The 16,138-nt window shown below is 53.0% G+C and overlaps 4 protein-coding genes across 4 annotated transcripts; 3 read left to right on the top strand and 1 right to left on the bottom strand.

The window, feature by feature from the left end:
• The first annotated feature begins 1,363 nt into the window (after positions 1 to 1,363).
• On the top strand, positions 1,364 to 3,483 carry erg13 (hydroxymethylglutaryl-CoA synthase). The gene is made up of 2 exons (XM_073724131.1): positions 1,364 to 1,963; positions 2,022 to 3,483. Exons 1-2 carry the CDS (start codon positions 1,804 to 1,806, stop codon positions 3,242 to 3,244), a joined length of 1,383 nt encoding a protein of 460 aa, XP_073584786.1. The 5' UTR covers positions 1,364 to 1,803; the 3' UTR covers positions 3,245 to 3,483.
• A 926-nt stretch (positions 3,484 to 4,409) lies between these two features.
• Positions 4,410 to 6,805, top strand: BDW74DRAFT_137877 (uncharacterized protein). The gene has a single exon (XM_073722447.1). The coding sequence runs from the start codon at positions 4,729 to 4,731 to the stop codon at positions 6,715 to 6,717; it is 1,989 nt and encodes a 662-aa protein (XP_073584785.1). The 5' UTR covers positions 4,410 to 4,728; the 3' UTR covers positions 6,718 to 6,805.
• Positions 6,806 to 6,811: 6 nt separating this feature from the next.
• Positions 6,812 to 8,836, bottom strand: BDW74DRAFT_137864 (FAD binding domain protein). The gene is made up of 2 exons (XM_073722446.1): positions 7,651 to 8,836; positions 6,812 to 7,580 (listed from the first exon to the last, which is right to left on the bottom strand). The coding sequence occupies exons 1-2, from the start codon at positions 8,777 to 8,779 to the stop codon at positions 6,931 to 6,933; spliced, it is 1,779 nt and encodes a 592-aa protein (XP_073584784.1). The 5' UTR covers positions 8,780 to 8,836; the 3' UTR covers positions 6,812 to 6,930.
• Positions 8,837 to 12,107: 3,271 nt separating this feature from the next.
• Positions 12,108 to 16,132, top strand: pmcB (putative calcium-translocating P-type ATPase(PMCA-type)). The gene is made up of 4 exons (XM_073724130.1): positions 12,108 to 13,050; positions 13,098 to 13,528; positions 13,575 to 13,717; positions 13,766 to 16,132. Exons 1-4 carry the CDS (start codon positions 12,154 to 12,156, stop codon positions 15,904 to 15,906), a joined length of 3,612 nt encoding a protein of 1,203 aa, XP_073584783.1. The 5' UTR covers positions 12,108 to 12,153; the 3' UTR covers positions 15,907 to 16,132.
• The last annotated feature ends 6 nt before the right edge of the window (positions 16,133 to 16,138 follow it).

Below are 16,138 nucleotides of genomic sequence, written 5' to 3'. Positions count from 1 at the left end.
TTGGACGGCTGAATGAGGATCATGACGACTTAGGACTAAAATGATGGTAGACACCGACGAGGATCAAGCTTGTTGGGCGGGCCCACAAGATAAGATTATCAATCTCTTCAGTACTGGGACCAGGGTCAACATGCAAGGGCTTCTAGAATCGAGATCCTGCACCGGTCATCGATCATCTTCCGCCGTCCCGGAGACGGGAGGGAAGAGCCGATGTCGCAGCTTCGTACTCCGTCACTTACTCCGTGAGGCCGCGGCGGTATCCCTCAGTCTGATACCTTCGGAATGAGAAGCAAGAGAGCTACACACTCGGTTCATGTGAGGAACTTACCCCGGCAATTGCTGTCATCTTGGTGGCCCCGGCAACTCTAACCTAATTTTTACCGAGCAGGACTGACTCACACATTGCTAACAGTCACGGAGTATATACGGAACAGAAAGCCTGACGCCTTCGACTACGGAGTACTCAGTATGTCATGCAGCGGCCTCATGTCCTACTTTGGATTGTTCGACCGTGCCGTCAGCGAAGCATAAGACGTTCGAACGCCGAGTAAATTCCGATCGCTGAGTGTTCCCGCAAATTGTGCCGTGTGTAGTCCTGACTTGGTAGCTCAACCAGACAAGATGACATCTACACTGTAATCACAATCACTGCTGTATTCAACGGCGAGTGTGTCAATCCTAAATCCTGTTTTCCGATGACAAGGCCTGTGCGGGTTGTGACTGGCGTTGCTGAGGAGCAGAGTATTGAAACCTGGTTGCAGCTTGGGACTTGCACCGGACGAGGTTATCACAACTGCCGATTTACGGGCAACAAGGATCCAGGATGGAGTAGCGGAGTATCTTTCATATCTGACTGCAGGTAAGGCTCGATCACCCTGGCGGCATATACTCGATAACCAAACCTGCAGTGTAGAAGCTGGTACGACGAGTATGGAATCGACACTGATATTGGTAGCACTAGCTGTGGCTGGTAAATCAGCAATTGAGCCAAGGTTGACCCAATATTGGAGAAAGTGGTTTCAGTGAGCTGACTTGGAGAGTCGGTGAGTACGGACAGAAGGAGAAATGAAGCATCTTAGATCGGGGAGGTTGTTGTTTGTTGCGAGGCCGGAACAGGATGAAGTTTACAGCGTATACCAGATCCTGCACGGTCGACTTTTCAGTACGCCGCAACCAAGGTGGAAATATGTTGGATGATCTTCAGCAGCATCGCGGCAAGGTTTCTGTAGAGTATATCGACATTGAAAGAGGAGATTGCGCAAGATACAATTGCAGAAGACATGATCACTCGTGGAGAGGAGTCTACAGAAGTAGTATACAGCAGAACGAGGGATGTGCATCAGCCACTGCACTAGCCTCAGGCACGGGCTCGCCCCTCGGAAGCGAAAAAGTCGTCTCAGCCCCACTGGCGGACCTCTGCAATGCTCTTGAGTGGTACAACCGCTGCGCTAGCCGCTTTTTCTCTGACATTATTCTTGCGTGTATCGGCTGTATGAGGTCCTCGAGCTGTGTCCCCAGGACAATCTTGGGGCCAGCAAGCCTCAGGAGGAGGGGTGGAGGGGACCACTCTTGCTCAGGGACAGGACCTACGCTGCATTTTCTGGCCTGGCTCATCCCGGACTACTTATACAGCCCACGTTTGCACCCCTGGGCCTCTCCTTCACAATCAATACTTTTCCTGTTCTTCTCTCCATCTCGCCTCCCTCCCTTTTATCCTCCTCCTCTCCATCTTCTTCCTTGAGGTTGTTCTTGACCATCTTTTTACCCGATTATACTCCCGCCTTTCCTCCCGTCACCGCTATTATGTCTCGCCCCCAGAACATCGGTATCAAGGCCATTGAGGTCTACTTCCCCAGCCAGTGTCTCGAACAGACCGAGCTGGAGAAGCACGATGGCGTTAGCGAGGGAAAGTACACAATTGGTCTCGGTCAGACCAAGATGAGCTTCTGTGATGACCGCGAGGGTACGTTTAGACCACCATCGCCAGTCTCCATCGGCTGATACTAATTTTCCCTGTATAGACATCTACTCCATTGCCCTTACCACCCTTTCCTCCCTGATGAAGAAGTACAACGTCGACCCCAACTCGATCGGTCGATTGGAAGTCGGTACCGAGACTCTGCTGGACAAGTCCAAGTCCGTCAAGTCCGTCCTGATGCAGCTCTTTGCTCCCCACGGAAACACCAACATTGAGGGTATTGACACTGTCAACGCCTGCTACGGAGGAACCAACGCGCTTTTCAACAGCATTAACTGGGTCGAGTCCTCCGCCTGGGACGGCAGAGACGCCGTCGTTGTTTGTGGTGACATTGCTCTCTATGCCAAGGGTGCCGCCCGCCCTACTGGTGGTGCTGGATGCGTAGCCATGCTGATCGGCCCCGACGCCCCTATCGCCTTCGAACCCGGTCTCCGCGCTTCTTACCTCACCCACGCCTACGACTTCTACAAGCCCGACCTTACCAGCGAGTATCCCGTTGTTGACGGCCACTTCTCCCTCCGATGCTACACCGAGGCTGTTGATGCCTGCTACAAGGCCTACGGCACCCGTGAGAAGACCCTGAAGGAGAAGGCCCAGAACGGCACCAATGGTGTCACCCAGGATGAGACCAAGACTGCCCTTGACCGCTTCGACTACATCCTCTTCCACGCCCCCACGTGCAAGCTTGTGCAAAAGTCCTACGCTCGTATGCTCTACAACGACTTCCTCGCTAATCCCACCCACCCCGCGTTTGCTGAAGTTGCCCCCGAGCTTCGTGACCTCGACTACGAGACCTCCCTGACCGACAAGAACGTCGAGAAGACCTTCATGGCTCTGACCAAAAAGCGTTTCGCCGAGCGCGTGCGCCCTGGTCTTGACGTTGCCACCCTGTGCGGTAACATGTACACCGCCACCGTCTACGCTGGTCTCTGCGCTCTGCTCAGCAACGTTACCTTCGACCCCAGCCAGCCCCCTAAGCGCCTTGGTTTCTTCTCCTACGGCAGTGGTCTCGCTAGCTCTCTGTTTAGCGCCAAGGTTGTTGGCGACGTTTCATACATTGTTGAGAACCTGAACCTGCACAAGCGTCTCGACTCCCGGACTGTCCTGACTCCCAAGGACTACGAGGCCATGTGCGAACTCCGTGAGCACGCCCACCTGTCCAAGGACTTCAAGCCTTCTGGCAACCCCGAGACGCTATTCCCCGGCACATATTACCTCACTGAGATCGACGGCATGTTCCGCCGCAAGTACGAGATCAAGGCATGAATGACGACCAGCATATAATCACTTTTACTTCTTATGATCCTCTTACGACGGGGATTTGTCTATACGACTTTTAGATTCCCTCTTGCATGATGTTCTCTTGATTCGTTACGATAGAGTCGTTCTGCATTTTTTTTATCTTCTGGGCAAGGCGGCGCTGGAAAGCTTCCGATTCATGAAACACACCAAAGCTTGTTTTGACTTATACTAATACCGTTAATCAATCTATATGATCCGATATCGTTCATTCGTAGAAATTGCTAGGTAATAACCAAAGGTCTGGGAAGATCATACGACAACACTCGATGGAACATTGAAACATTCTCCGTACCCTAAAAGCCACTCGCATGAGCCTTGACGCCGTGTTTGCGGCTCCTGCGATCTCCCTCTGCAAGGTGCCCATTGGTTGGTTTTGGTGGGCGGAAGGAAGGAAGAGATCCCGTGCGCATCATCGCCGTCAGGGTCAACCTTAACTTCTCCAACATCCATCACCAATTCTAAATCCATCCAATCCCGGCCAGCCCAAGGCAGAGTTTTTCTTCGATTTAATGCCATTTGGTGTTTCAGATGAGCCAAGCCGCTATATCAACTGATTGACGAGAACATTCGACACCCACCGCGGCGCCTAGCTGGACGGGGTCGTCGGCGCGTACTGAGACCACCTTAGTCGCCGGGGAGGTATTCTTAGAACATCTGGGGCCCTGGTGCTCTTGCAGACGTCATGCTGGTCCAGGAACTGCCTACCGTGGCGTTTGCGATACCCCTGTCGCATCCTGGCTGTCCCATATCAACCCCGGCGCTTATAGACCTCCCTCCAGAGGCGCACGCACCATGAGGCGTCCCCGGCATCCTCGTTACAACAGATGTCCACCAGTACCTCTGCTTGCCGCCGACATGTCGAAACCTCAGGCTTTCGCGAAATCTGGGTAAATTTAGCTCACTGCTACCCAGAATAGACGAAACACACCAATGCCGATTATAGATCTCCCCTGGCGCTTGCGCGAACCATTCCTCAGTGATTCACGCCTGAGGATAGCAGAAACATGCGAAATATAGTAACATTTTGCCGCGCAGCTGCTAGGTGAAACACCCGTGCTTGCTGAAGGTACCCTGGACTTCGGATCAAAGCAGCAGGAACTGGCAGCCTAGACCTGGTTCTTGCTGGAAACACCCGCCTCGGCTGTATATCTGGCGTCTCAATGGAGCTCTCTCCATGTTTCAGGTTATTTGGTCCCTGAGATGTTCCGTTGATGGAGTGCTTCTATTTTGGCTCTGAATACTTTCGTGCCTGAAGCATTTAACGGCCAACCATTCCCACTTGTCCACTTGTCTTGCCATTAACAATTGCCATGCTTGGGATTTGATATCTCTCCGGCTTAGAAAAGTTTGGCCTATTCTCTCCTGTATCTTTTGCTTGGGAAGCTGGCTCTTCCGACTACCTACACCACAGCCTAATTCGCCTATTTCATCCCTGTGACCACACAAAAATGTCTCTGGGTTTTCCATACTACCGACCCACCACCCCTCCTGTGCAGTACCAGGAGCTGGCTGGACACTCCCATAATCGCCATGCATCAGATTCATCTGTATACTCTAACGACTCGTCTCCTTGGTCTGCCGTCACCTCGGCCACGAGTCCAACGATAGATTCTCCTCCTCGATATCAACACGGACCTGCTCTTCTTCCTAGGATCAGATCACAAGACGTCGTCATTGAGCCACCACCAGCAGCTGGACCGCGGCGTCACCGGCGGTTCCTTTCCAACACTCGGAACCCGCCAGGGTTCATTCCATATCCGTCCCGGCGTCCGTCAGTCCAGCAAAACGTGGTTGAGGTATCAGACAGGCTGGCCGCTGTCTCATCCGCTCATACCTCGCCTGTCTATGCATCGTACAATGAATCAACACTTTCGTCTCCCGTGAGCATTACACCGTCCCACAAACGCAGGGGATCTGGCAACCACTCTCGCTCGGGTTCAGCCTCAAGCATTGAGGAGGTCAAATACGCCTTTTCGACCTATCGACAATACCCAAAGTATGCAGCTCAGCCTCAGCCTTCCCCTACGGCACCAATTACACCGGCCACACCGAATATCATCGTGTATCCTCCATTCTTGCGGGACTCACCGGCTGAGCCCGCAGCCAAGTCCAGGGAAGCCCCGGCGCAGCTCGCACTTCCAGCTTCCCCATACGGCTACGCACAAGTTACCAGTGCCCAGTGCTCGCCTGTTGGCCTTGCGCATCCGATTCCCAGCGTCTGTGCACAGTCAACCACTCTCCTATCGTACCTTACAAGCCCAACGCAAGCAATCAACCTAGTCCGCAATGTAAGCGTAATTCCCACCAGAGGCCTTCATGACTATTTCTGGTGGGATGTTCGAAACCTACGCAGCTGGACTTCTTTTTCGCTGGATACGTTCAACTCGATCAAAGGACTAACTAAGCTACTGAAAACGGCGATCCCTTCAAACCTGACGCCCCCGACAGTAGTCCAAAGCAACCGCCTGTCTCCAGACTCAGAAGCCGCGCTCGTTGGTCTCGTCCAGGATATGTATGCCCCGCGAGTCAATGCAGCTCTCGCCGTGTCTCAAGGTCATGATCACATATCCTTGTACCCTGCTCCGGCGCCTAGAACTCCAGCCAACAAGAACTACGGTGGCCCGCACTTTTTGGCCAACTATGCCTCCGATAGCGAACAAACAACGTCGGGCCTTCCTCGCGGTCGCCTGGTCGGAATAGCCAAGAGCTTCGACCGGTGGAACACAGGCATGCGCAATGAAGCACCGCATCGACGCGTGGAGTACCTCAACGGCCTGGCCCATCTGCAGCGCTGCATGCGCGAGCACTCCTGCCGCTACGGCTTCATCATCACGGAGATCGAGCTTGTTTGCGTCCGCGCAGGTTGCGACCCGGGCGACGATGTCCCGTACTTTGGATTCCTTGAAGTATCCGCGCCAATTCCGACCAACATCGCTTCCCACGCGGCTAACGAGAGCTCTGAGCACAACTCATCCGCCTATGGTTCACCCAGCTCACCCACCCCATCTACCGACAGCTCTCTTGCCAGCCAGTCACCGCCGCACACCCATCCTCATCACGACGGAATGGGGTACGGCGTCCCAATTCCAGCCGGAGCACCAGAAGGCCTCAACGTTCCGATGACCGCCAGTCTAGCTCTGTACTTCCTCCTCATGCTATCTAAGTCCGTTCCACTCCCGTCGCAACCTTCGTCTCATCTCAATGTCGGCGGGCCCGGCGCACTCACACGTCAACGGACTCTACCCGAAGGGAAGGACAAGTGGATTCCAGAGCCGCAGATTGGCGAGAAGCGTGATGCGAAGCGTGTACGGGGGTGGATCTGGCCACATGATGCGTGGCATCGCCGGGAAGGCGGCGGTGCGCCGAGGGCTAGGGCTGCGGGCGCTGGTGTGGTTACAGTTGCGCCAACGGGGAAGACAAAGAAGTGGCATAAGTAGCTGGCTGCTGGTGCTAATGTTGTTAAGAACGGAGTTAGAGCTTATGGCCTCGGGAGGCGTTTTGTTGTTATGCTAGCATTAATGTAATTCTTCCATACTATGTTTCTCTGTGATATGGTCATTGTAAATGGCTAAAGCTGTCCTCGTGCCTCCCAGGTTGAGGACTGAGCTTTTCTTTTGCATTATCTCCTACCCTTGGCGTATGACCACTCCTCACGCCTCAGCCAACCCAGCATACCGATTCCCCAGGCCGCAAAAACACTCCACGGACCGCTCTACATCCCCTTCATCCTCTTCGCCGTGCCCAAAAGCCTTCTTTCCCAGGACCTCCTCCAAACTCCATGCAACCCTCTCAGCCCCAAGTCTCGCACCCTCGAGATTCGGTGCGCCAGGCCCCAACCTCAACGCCCCAAGTCGCCCCGTCATATACAGCGGCACATCCACCTGCCACATTAGGTCATCTGTGAGGCATGGCAAGCCGCCGATAGAGCGGATGGGGTACTCCTTATGCATGTTCTGCAAGAACGGCAACTCGTTGACGTCCATGTGCATCCCTGTTGCGAAGTACATGTAGTCGATTTCGGCGGGAAAGTCAGGAATCGGCGGGTCGGTGGTGAGACTCCAGGTTTTCGTGGAGGGGCTGTAGGATTTCGATGTGATGGTTGTGCGTGTGTGGATGGAGACCTTCCCTGTTGAGACGTGTTGTTGGAGGATCTTCTGGTATCGCGGTGTTATGCTGCCGCCGCCTCGTGCGGTCTTGATCATCTCAAGACGCTCTTCGTCTGTGTCGGCGGACCAGAAGACGGCTTTTTCGTAGTTTTTGAATTTCCCCATCCAGGTTAGGGTTATGTCGAAGTGCTTGACTGCCGTCACCCAGCTTGGTTAGATCCATGTGTTTTGGAAGGATGGTATGGTAGAGAGGGAAGAGCATACCTTTAAAGTCAGACCTCATTAGGAACCATACCTTGCTCACGCCCTTGCGGATTGCCATGTCGACGATCTGCGCGGATGATAGTCCGCCTCCCACAACAACTAGGTTCGTTTCCCTCCGTGCCTGGATCTTTCTCTTCACATAGGGACTCGGGAAAAGGCCTGGCTTGATCTCAGAGCTGTGGCAAGCACCGTCTTTCTCCTGTTCGTTCAGTTCAAAGGGCATGATCTTCTTCCCACCAGGTCCAACAGCCAGCACCACAGCCCTAGCATAGAAGATTCTCCCATCCTTCGTCATGACTGTGAACACCTTCTTGACAGAATCAACGTCATCCACGTAACCATACGTGATATCAGCAACCTCCCCTTCCTCGACTAATCCCTTCCTATCAAGCCCATACCTCCCCACAACACTCTCACAGAAGTCCCTAAACAATCCCGTCCCAGGAGAGAAGTAATCCTTGCGATCGCGCTCATCGATCTCCGTGTCTCCCAACACACCCAGGTTTCCTTTCCTCTGCTTTAATCGTTGGCGCTGCTGCTTCTTCTTCTTGTGCTTCGAGATCTCCTTCCCTACACAACCCGGTATCTCCCAAAGATCAGTTTCTCGCCCCTGTTCGGTTGTATATGCGAGCATGCCGTCGCGGTCACTAGGGTCAACGTGGAAGAACATCGGGCTGCGAAGCTGCGCGATTTCGAGAGTGCGGAAGGCGCGGTGCCACTTCGTGAGCCAGTTGGGACCTGTTGAGTCGAGGATCTTGAGGGTAGGGAATTGCTCTTTCTCTCCTTCGGGCTCGAATTCGGAGTCGGAGGCTTGTGAGGATAGAGATGTAGCGGAGTCGTTTTCTGCTGTTGACGTTGTCGAAGTAGAAGCGTTTGAACCTTCGCTTGATACCGACGAAGCCCGTTCCTTTACTGAAGCGGCCTGTTGCTTGGGAACGCCTATGCTACTCATCTTTCCTGGTCTTCGTCTGACGAGATTCATCCTGCCCTTGTGCTTGTTGATCCAGTGGTATCGCTGGTGTTCGGAGTCTGTGAATATGGCAGAGGGCGTGTGTTCTCTCAATCGTGCGGCTACGGCCAGACCGCAGGGGCCAGCGCCGACGATGAGAATATCGTGGAGTTGTGCCATTCTCTGATATGTTTGCTATTGGTGTGAATTGAAATTGGGGGAAAGAATGATGTGATAGGTAGTAATAAATTGATTTGTCGCGCCTTGTCTGCAAGACGGTATGATTATATACGCAATACATGCTTATACAGTGATCTCGTGAGTCGTGTGGATGTTCCCCAGGGTACTTAGGTCCTCAAGGTACTCACATGTACGCTGTTGGCGGAGGATGGGATGATGTGCACTGCGCTGACCGTACGGGGTAGGGCTGGGGACCTTGGGGTTATCTGCATCAGATTGAGCTCATCTTCTCAAGGTCCTCACCGGCAACAAATTCGATAAGAGCTCTATGATAAAGGTCATGGCCAGAAAACATATTGTCTCTAGTCCCAGCCATCAGCTGTTTGTAGACGAAGAGACGCAAGTCGATGAACCGCAGCTTTTGTCTTGGGCAACTCCTTAGCTCCCAGATAACATGAACCCGCCGACTCGTTATCAGCGTTGTGATGGCGCTTCTGCGTTGATCTGCGTTTTGGTCCGTAGATCTGACTTATAGCCATTCGCACTTGGTCTTTGAGGGAAAGGGCGACATAAACGAGGCAAGAGTCGTCGTGATGGATGCGCCCCTAAACGTCTCTTGTCTCTAGGGTGCACGCCCGGTCAGCAACACGTCCCCTTCAGCATATGGGGTTAGCCAAGATCGGAAAGACACCACCCTGACCTGAGAGAGTAGAAGGAGGGTGGGTAGTTTTGTGATCAAGAGCTTGTCAAGAGATTAGGATATCTTCACTCTTGACATTGCGGCTCGCTTCTTGTAAGTCCCCATTGTGCACTGAGCTGTCTGGTTTCATAAGACAAGGCCGGAATGTTGGCTGCACGACATACGAGAGGTGCTTTTCGAATTCGAGAGCTGAAGAGTCCATTCTCTGTCATGGCTTGTATCTTGCTCGGTGTGAGTTGTTTGTGGACGCGCGGAGAAAGAAGGAGCGATCTTTGCCGCAGAGAAACTCTTTCTTCCCCGACTTCTACTTCCAAATCCTCTCATGTAAACGTCAGTCACCCACCATCAACTTATTCCCTCGCCCCCTCAGACTAGACTACCAGAAACTTCGAGCAAGATTCGTACGGCTCAACAACGGGCAGCAATTGAGATCCGAGCCCAGGACAACAGGCCCTAGGCTCCGATCGAGGTATTCCCTACTTCCTTGATCGAGTACTCAACAAATTTGGTTAATGCTTCCCTTTACAGCTTCAAGCGCTCCCTCACCATCTCCCTCTCGCGCAGCCTACCTCGTCCATCATGGTTACCTACAACAGGCAGACGTACCAGACACAGCAGCATCCAAAATTCGTCAAAGAACCCACCATCGTCAAACGTCAGGTAGCGCCACTTCAGGAAGAGCAGAGGGCTGTGCAGATGACGAATCAAAGCTTCAGCACTCGCCAGGCACTCTCTTACCATTTCTACTGGCGGCGAGCTGTGCCGACGTGGCTGCAAACACGGAGAGGCGTGTTTGAGGAGCCGCTGATACACCCCCACGGCCTGGATCAGACGACCACTGCGGACGTTCCGCCGAACACCATGAGTCCGGCTCTTGTATTGTGGCTGAGACGATGTTCTCAAGTGGGCGTGTTCAGCGATCAGGCGAATCGTGGTTTCCAAGATACCTGTAAAGGGGGCACTGGGTTTCGATAACTGAAGCCTATCTGAGATCTCAGACGCGAAAGCGCCTTGCTGATATTCCGGACGGTGCCTTGGATGTCGAGGCGAGTTACACAAACGAGACAGCTACCCCATAGCATCAACGTATACATCGGAGAGACATCCGCTGGCGCAGGCGCAGGCGCGGCCCCGCTCCGCGTTGGGATACGTTTTACAGGGTAGACTGAATCCTGATTCACAATGACTGCGATCTAGGCAGGACGCGCAAAAAGGAACCTCATCAAGGTCTCACCGGCGGGGTTGACCCACGCTGATGTATGCGGACAAAGCCAAGAAAAGCCTACCGTATTGTCGGATGCCTGCTTATTTTGTTCCTTGTGGACCTCGTAAGTTTTGCCCGGATGAGGCTCAGATGAAGGTTGTTCGTGGGTGAAAGTGTCCGTTTCAGGGACACAAGCTCATCCATCGCACAGTAGTCTGCAGCGCCCGACACGAGGCTCTTGCTGCCTACCCTGGCAGCAAGCAGTCCCTGCATATGATGGTCTTCCACGTTGAGCACATTGAGCCTGACGGCTAAGGCCAAATCATCCTAGTCATTATCGCTCACTTGCTCAGCCCCGTTCGTCTTACCCTCGGTCAGTCAGTACAAACCCAAGCAGGGTAGCCGGCTGATCGTGATACAGCCACGTGCAAGGCTCACCTGTTAGCTATTGCCACTCGAGTCATCAAGAATGTGTGTTTTCAGGGCCCAGGTGAAGGCGAAACTGAGTCTTCAGCGTTGTTGGGAGCCGAGCTCAACAAGCTACCAGCCACAGATGTGTGGCGGTGCAAACCCTTGCCCCTGAGAATTCGATCATGCGCCACACTCGTAGGTGGTTCTGTAAAGGTTCAACGAAGGACAGAGAAGAATGCCAGAGATGAAGAAAAATCGCGCGAGATAACGTCATGCGGAAAGTGGAAACGCTACTCTGTAGATACTCGGCAAGAGGATGCTCGCGTTGCATAGCTCTCTTTGCACTACTATAGCTGCACAGCAACCAACTGGATGCTGGGTATCGAGGCGCAGCAGCAGCCAATCAGCCAGTTAGGCTCGGCGTCAAAGATCTGAGCTTTCCTGCGTGAAGAATTACTGTGAGACGGCTTTATTGGCCGGGATTGCCATTATCGTCGGTCTCACTAGGCGCTGGACCCATCCCTTGCCTGTCGCCCTGCAAGATACGCATAAGACTACCACTGTCGAAGCCCACATTTCGCTCGACTAAAGAGGGATTTCAATCTAGTCAGCGCTTAGAGAACCCAACAAAGGGCTTCCAGTCAGCCCGTGTGTTTCACAGAGACTCTGGTAGCCGCCGTACTTTGTTTGCCAACACCACCGAGATGAAAGAGAGGCTATACACGGGTTCCAGCAGCGAAATCAAGAACCCAGTAGGCACTAGAGGACCCTGCCAAGGGACTTTGGAGACTAGAATTGATTGAGCAATCTGTGGTTGGCCAATCACAATATTGGAAAATGGGAAATTGATTCGGTAGGTGGCATCTCTGCCTCGTCATACACTATACTTTGCACTGCCTCAATGCCCAGATATGCCTAGGTGCGTCCTTTGCCTCCACACCTCCTTTCAATTCGTATATCTAACATCGGAATCTGCCAGCCTTCGTATCGTTTTCCTGATGCAAGATAACACACCATAATATACATCAGTTTTGCTACGCGGCAGTTTGCCTGTTGATTATGGCGAACCCTAACTCCCGCAATCACTCTGAGGGCTCGCTGCGACTGCCGACTCCTCAGATTGAAATCCACCAAGACGACCAGAGCCCATTTTCGCCTGGGCAAACGGGCTCGAGAACCCTTATGCCATCTGCAGATCTGTTAACCGTGAATCGCGATCCCCCACGCTCTTCACATTCACTTGACGGCGACACTCTTCGCGCTCGGGCCGACTCGAATGTCTCGAGTGCAGCGACCATCGCCCACTCAGAGGCATCGCCGAGTCTAGAGCCTAAGAAGGGTAAAGTATCAATGGACTTTTCAGATCTTGACGACGTACCAATAGCCGAAGCCCTCAATCCAGATCCCCAAAATGTTGGTGATTTCGGGGTGCAAGATAACAGGTTCCCCTTCTCGCCTGGCCAGCTGAACAAGATGCTGAACCCCAAGTCTCTGGCTGCATATCAAGCACTTGGAGGACTATCAGGTTTAGCTCAGGCTCTACGAACTGATCTCAAATCAGGATTATCCACCGATGAAACGACACTACAGGGAAAGCTTGTGCATAATACCGAGACATCATCGTTCGATTATCTTGAGGCTGCTGGCAGCTCTGAAGGCAAAGATACACAATTCTATGATCGGATACGGGTTTTCAGCCAGAATAGACTGCCAGCGAGGAAGTCAACCGGGTTTTTCATGTTGCTGTGGATGGCTTACAATGATAAGATCATCATCCTGCTGACGATCGCCGCAATCATTTCTCTGTCGCTCGGAATATATCAGACCATCGATGAAGGACATGGAGTTGACTGGGTCGAAGGAGTTGCCATCGTAATTGCCATCGCAATCGTTACGATAGTGACGGCGTTGAATGACTGGCAAAAGGAGCGGCAATTCGCAAAGTTGAACAAGAGGGTAAGTTTTCTTCATTTCCGCTTCTGCTTCAGATCTAACTAGTGTAGAATGATGACCGCGAGGTGAAAGCCATTCGCAACGGAAAGGTGGTCCTCATCTCGATCTTTGACATCACAGTCGGCGACATCCTCCAGGTCGAACCTGGTGACTCTATCCCGGCAGACGGCGTTCTCATCTCTGGCCACGGTATAAAATGCGACGAGTCATCCGCTACTGGCGAATCCGACCAGATGAAGAAGACAGACGGATTGGAGGTATCTCGACAGATTGCCGATGGGACAGCCACCAAGAAGCTCGACCCGTTCATGATCTCCGGTAGCAATGTCCTCGAAGGTGTCGGATCATACCTTGTGACCAGTGTCGGAAAGTTCTCTAGCTATGGCCGGATTCTCATGTCCCTGCAAGAGTCGAACGACCCTACGCCCCTGCAAGTCAAACTTGGACGACTTGCGAACTGGATTGGATGGTTTGGATCAGGGTAAGTTTGCAACTTGAGTTGTTCAGGCATGTGCTAACAGTGACAGTGCCGCGATTATTCTCTTCTTTGCTTTGCTCTTCCGCTTTGTCGCCAACCTCGATAGCAACACTGGTAGCTCGGCTGCCAAAGGTCAAGAGTTTGTGGACATTCTTATTGTGGCAGTGACAGTCATTGTCGTTGCAATTCCTGGTAAGCATCCTTTCGAGACTATTTACAACCATAACTAACTCCAATTAGAGGGCCTTCCGCTGGCCGTGACATTGGCTCTCGCCTTTGCTACGACACGAATGGTAAAAGAGAACAACCTTGTTCGTGTTCTTCGAGCTTGCGAAACCATGGGCAATGCAACAGTCATCTGCTCGGATAAGACTGGCACACTAACCCAGAATAAGATGACCGTGGTCGCCGGAACACTGGGCTCGAAAGGCTTTGTTCAAAGCCCCGGCGAAGAGTCTACCTCCATGTCTGCCGTGGAGCTTTTCAAGACCAGTCCCCGGGAAGCTCGCGACCTCCTCGTCAAAAGCATTGCTCTCAACTCTACGGCGTTCGAGGAAGAAAAGGAAGGCGCGAAGCAGTTCATCGGTAGCAAGACAGAAGTGGCACTGCTGCAACTGGCCAGGGACTACCTGGGGATGGATGTCACCACTGAGCGAGCCTCCGCCACTACAGTCCAACTAATTCCATTTGACTCTGCTCGAAAATGTATGGGCGTGGTGTATCAAGTCTCCGAGGGTCAATACCGCCTCCTCGTCAAAGGAGCCGCAGAGATCATGGTCGGCAAGTGCTCGAACAGAATCGAATACGACTCGGACAAGCTGCGCATCTCGACGGCAACTGCTCAGGACAAGCAGGATGTCCTGGACACCATAGAATCGTACGCGAAGAAGTCTCTGCGCACGATTGGCCTGGTCTACAAGGACTTCTCTACCCCTGCCTGGCCGCCAGCCGAAGCTCCCCATGTTCAGGATGACCCAGAGTCCGCTGATTTTGACAGCATCTTCCGCGACATGATCTGGCTTGGGGTGATGGGTATCCAGGACCCTCTTCGTCCTGAGGTTCCTGCTGCTATTCAGCGCTGCCATGTTGCCGGTGTTCAGGTGAAGATGGTTACAGGTGACAATATCAGCACTGCTACTGCTATTGCCGAGTCTTGCGGTATCAAGACCGAGGATGGCATTGTCATGGAAGGTCCCAAGTTCCGCCAACTCTCCGAGGAAGACATGGACAAGGTCATCCCTCACCTTCAAGTTCTTGCACGCTCTTCTCCTGAAGATAAGCGTATTCTGGTCGCTCGGCTGAAGAAGTTGGGCGAAACCGTGGCAGTGACAGGTGATGGTACCAACGACGGACCAGCCCTGAAGACAGCAGACGTAGGCTTCTCCATGGGTATTGCTGGAACTGAAGTTGCCAAGGAGGCCAGTTCTATTATCCTCCTTGACGATAATTTCAAGTCGATTGTGACCGCCATTGCATGGGGCCGTGCAGTCAACGACGCCGTCGCCAAGTTCCTCCAGTTTCAAATCACCGTCAACATCACTGCCGTCGTCCTCACCTTTGTCTCCTCGCTCTACAACTCTGACAACGAGAGTGTTCTCAGCGCCGTCCAGCTCCTCTGGGTGAACCTGATCATGGACACTTTCGCGGCTCTGGCCCTTGCAACCGACGCACCCACGGACAAGATCCTCGACCGCAAGCCCGTGCCCAAGAGCGCCTCACTCTTCACCGTGACCATGTGGAAGATGATCCTCGGCCAAGCCATCTACCAGCTCGCCATCACCTTCATGCTCTACTTTGCCGGAGACAGCATCCTCTCGGACTACCTTTCCTCCGACCCAGATACCCGCCACCGCCAGCTCGACACCATCGTCTTCAACACCTTCGTCTGGATGCAGATCTTCAACGAGTTCAACAACCGCCGCCTCGATAACAAGCTCAACATCTTTGAAGGCATGCACCGCAACTACTGGTTCATCGGCATCAACTGCATCATGGTCGGCGGCCAAGTCATGATCATCTACGTTGGTGGCGAGGCCTTCAACGTCCGCGAGATCACCAGCGTGCAGTGGGGTATCTGTATCGCCTGCGCATTTGGCTGCCTCCCCTGGGCTGTTGTCCTCCGCTGCATTCCCGACAAGCCAGTCGGCATTGTTCTCGATGCTGTGACTACCGCTGTTGGATTCGTCATGAAGCCTCTCGGCCGCGCCTTCGCTGCAATGGGCAGACCCATCAAGCGGATCATGCGCAGACGCCAGAACAAGAACAAGACAGACGACGAGGCAAACTCCCTGGAAGACCTCAACGAGCAGCGTGTCTCCGATGAGGAGCGCCCTGTGCCCCAGTTTACGATCACTACCCCCGATGATGCTTCTCGCCATTAATACGTTCGTTTCCCTCACACTCCTTGTACTATATCCCATACGTGGTTGGCTTTGGCGTTCTCATTCACTCATTGGGCGGGCTTATTTGTTTTGAGATACCACGATACAATCGGGCGTTCTGCATAGCGATGAATCTCTCCTTTTTTTTTATTTGGGTTAGACAGGAACTTGCTTGTATAATAGGTTAGGTAGCTCGAATAATCATAGATTGGGTACTCATATTGTCGTCGAC

This window comes from Aspergillus multicolor (genome assembly GCF_047715735.1).
Source record: "Aspergillus multicolor strain CBS 133.54 unplaced genomic scaffold BDW74scaffold_9, whole genome shotgun sequence".
Lineage (NCBI taxonomy): Eukaryota > Fungi > Ascomycota > Eurotiomycetes > Eurotiales > Aspergillaceae > Aspergillus > Aspergillus multicolor.
Note: the sequence above shows the minus strand (reverse complement) of the source record. Positions and strands in the feature narration are given on the sequence as shown.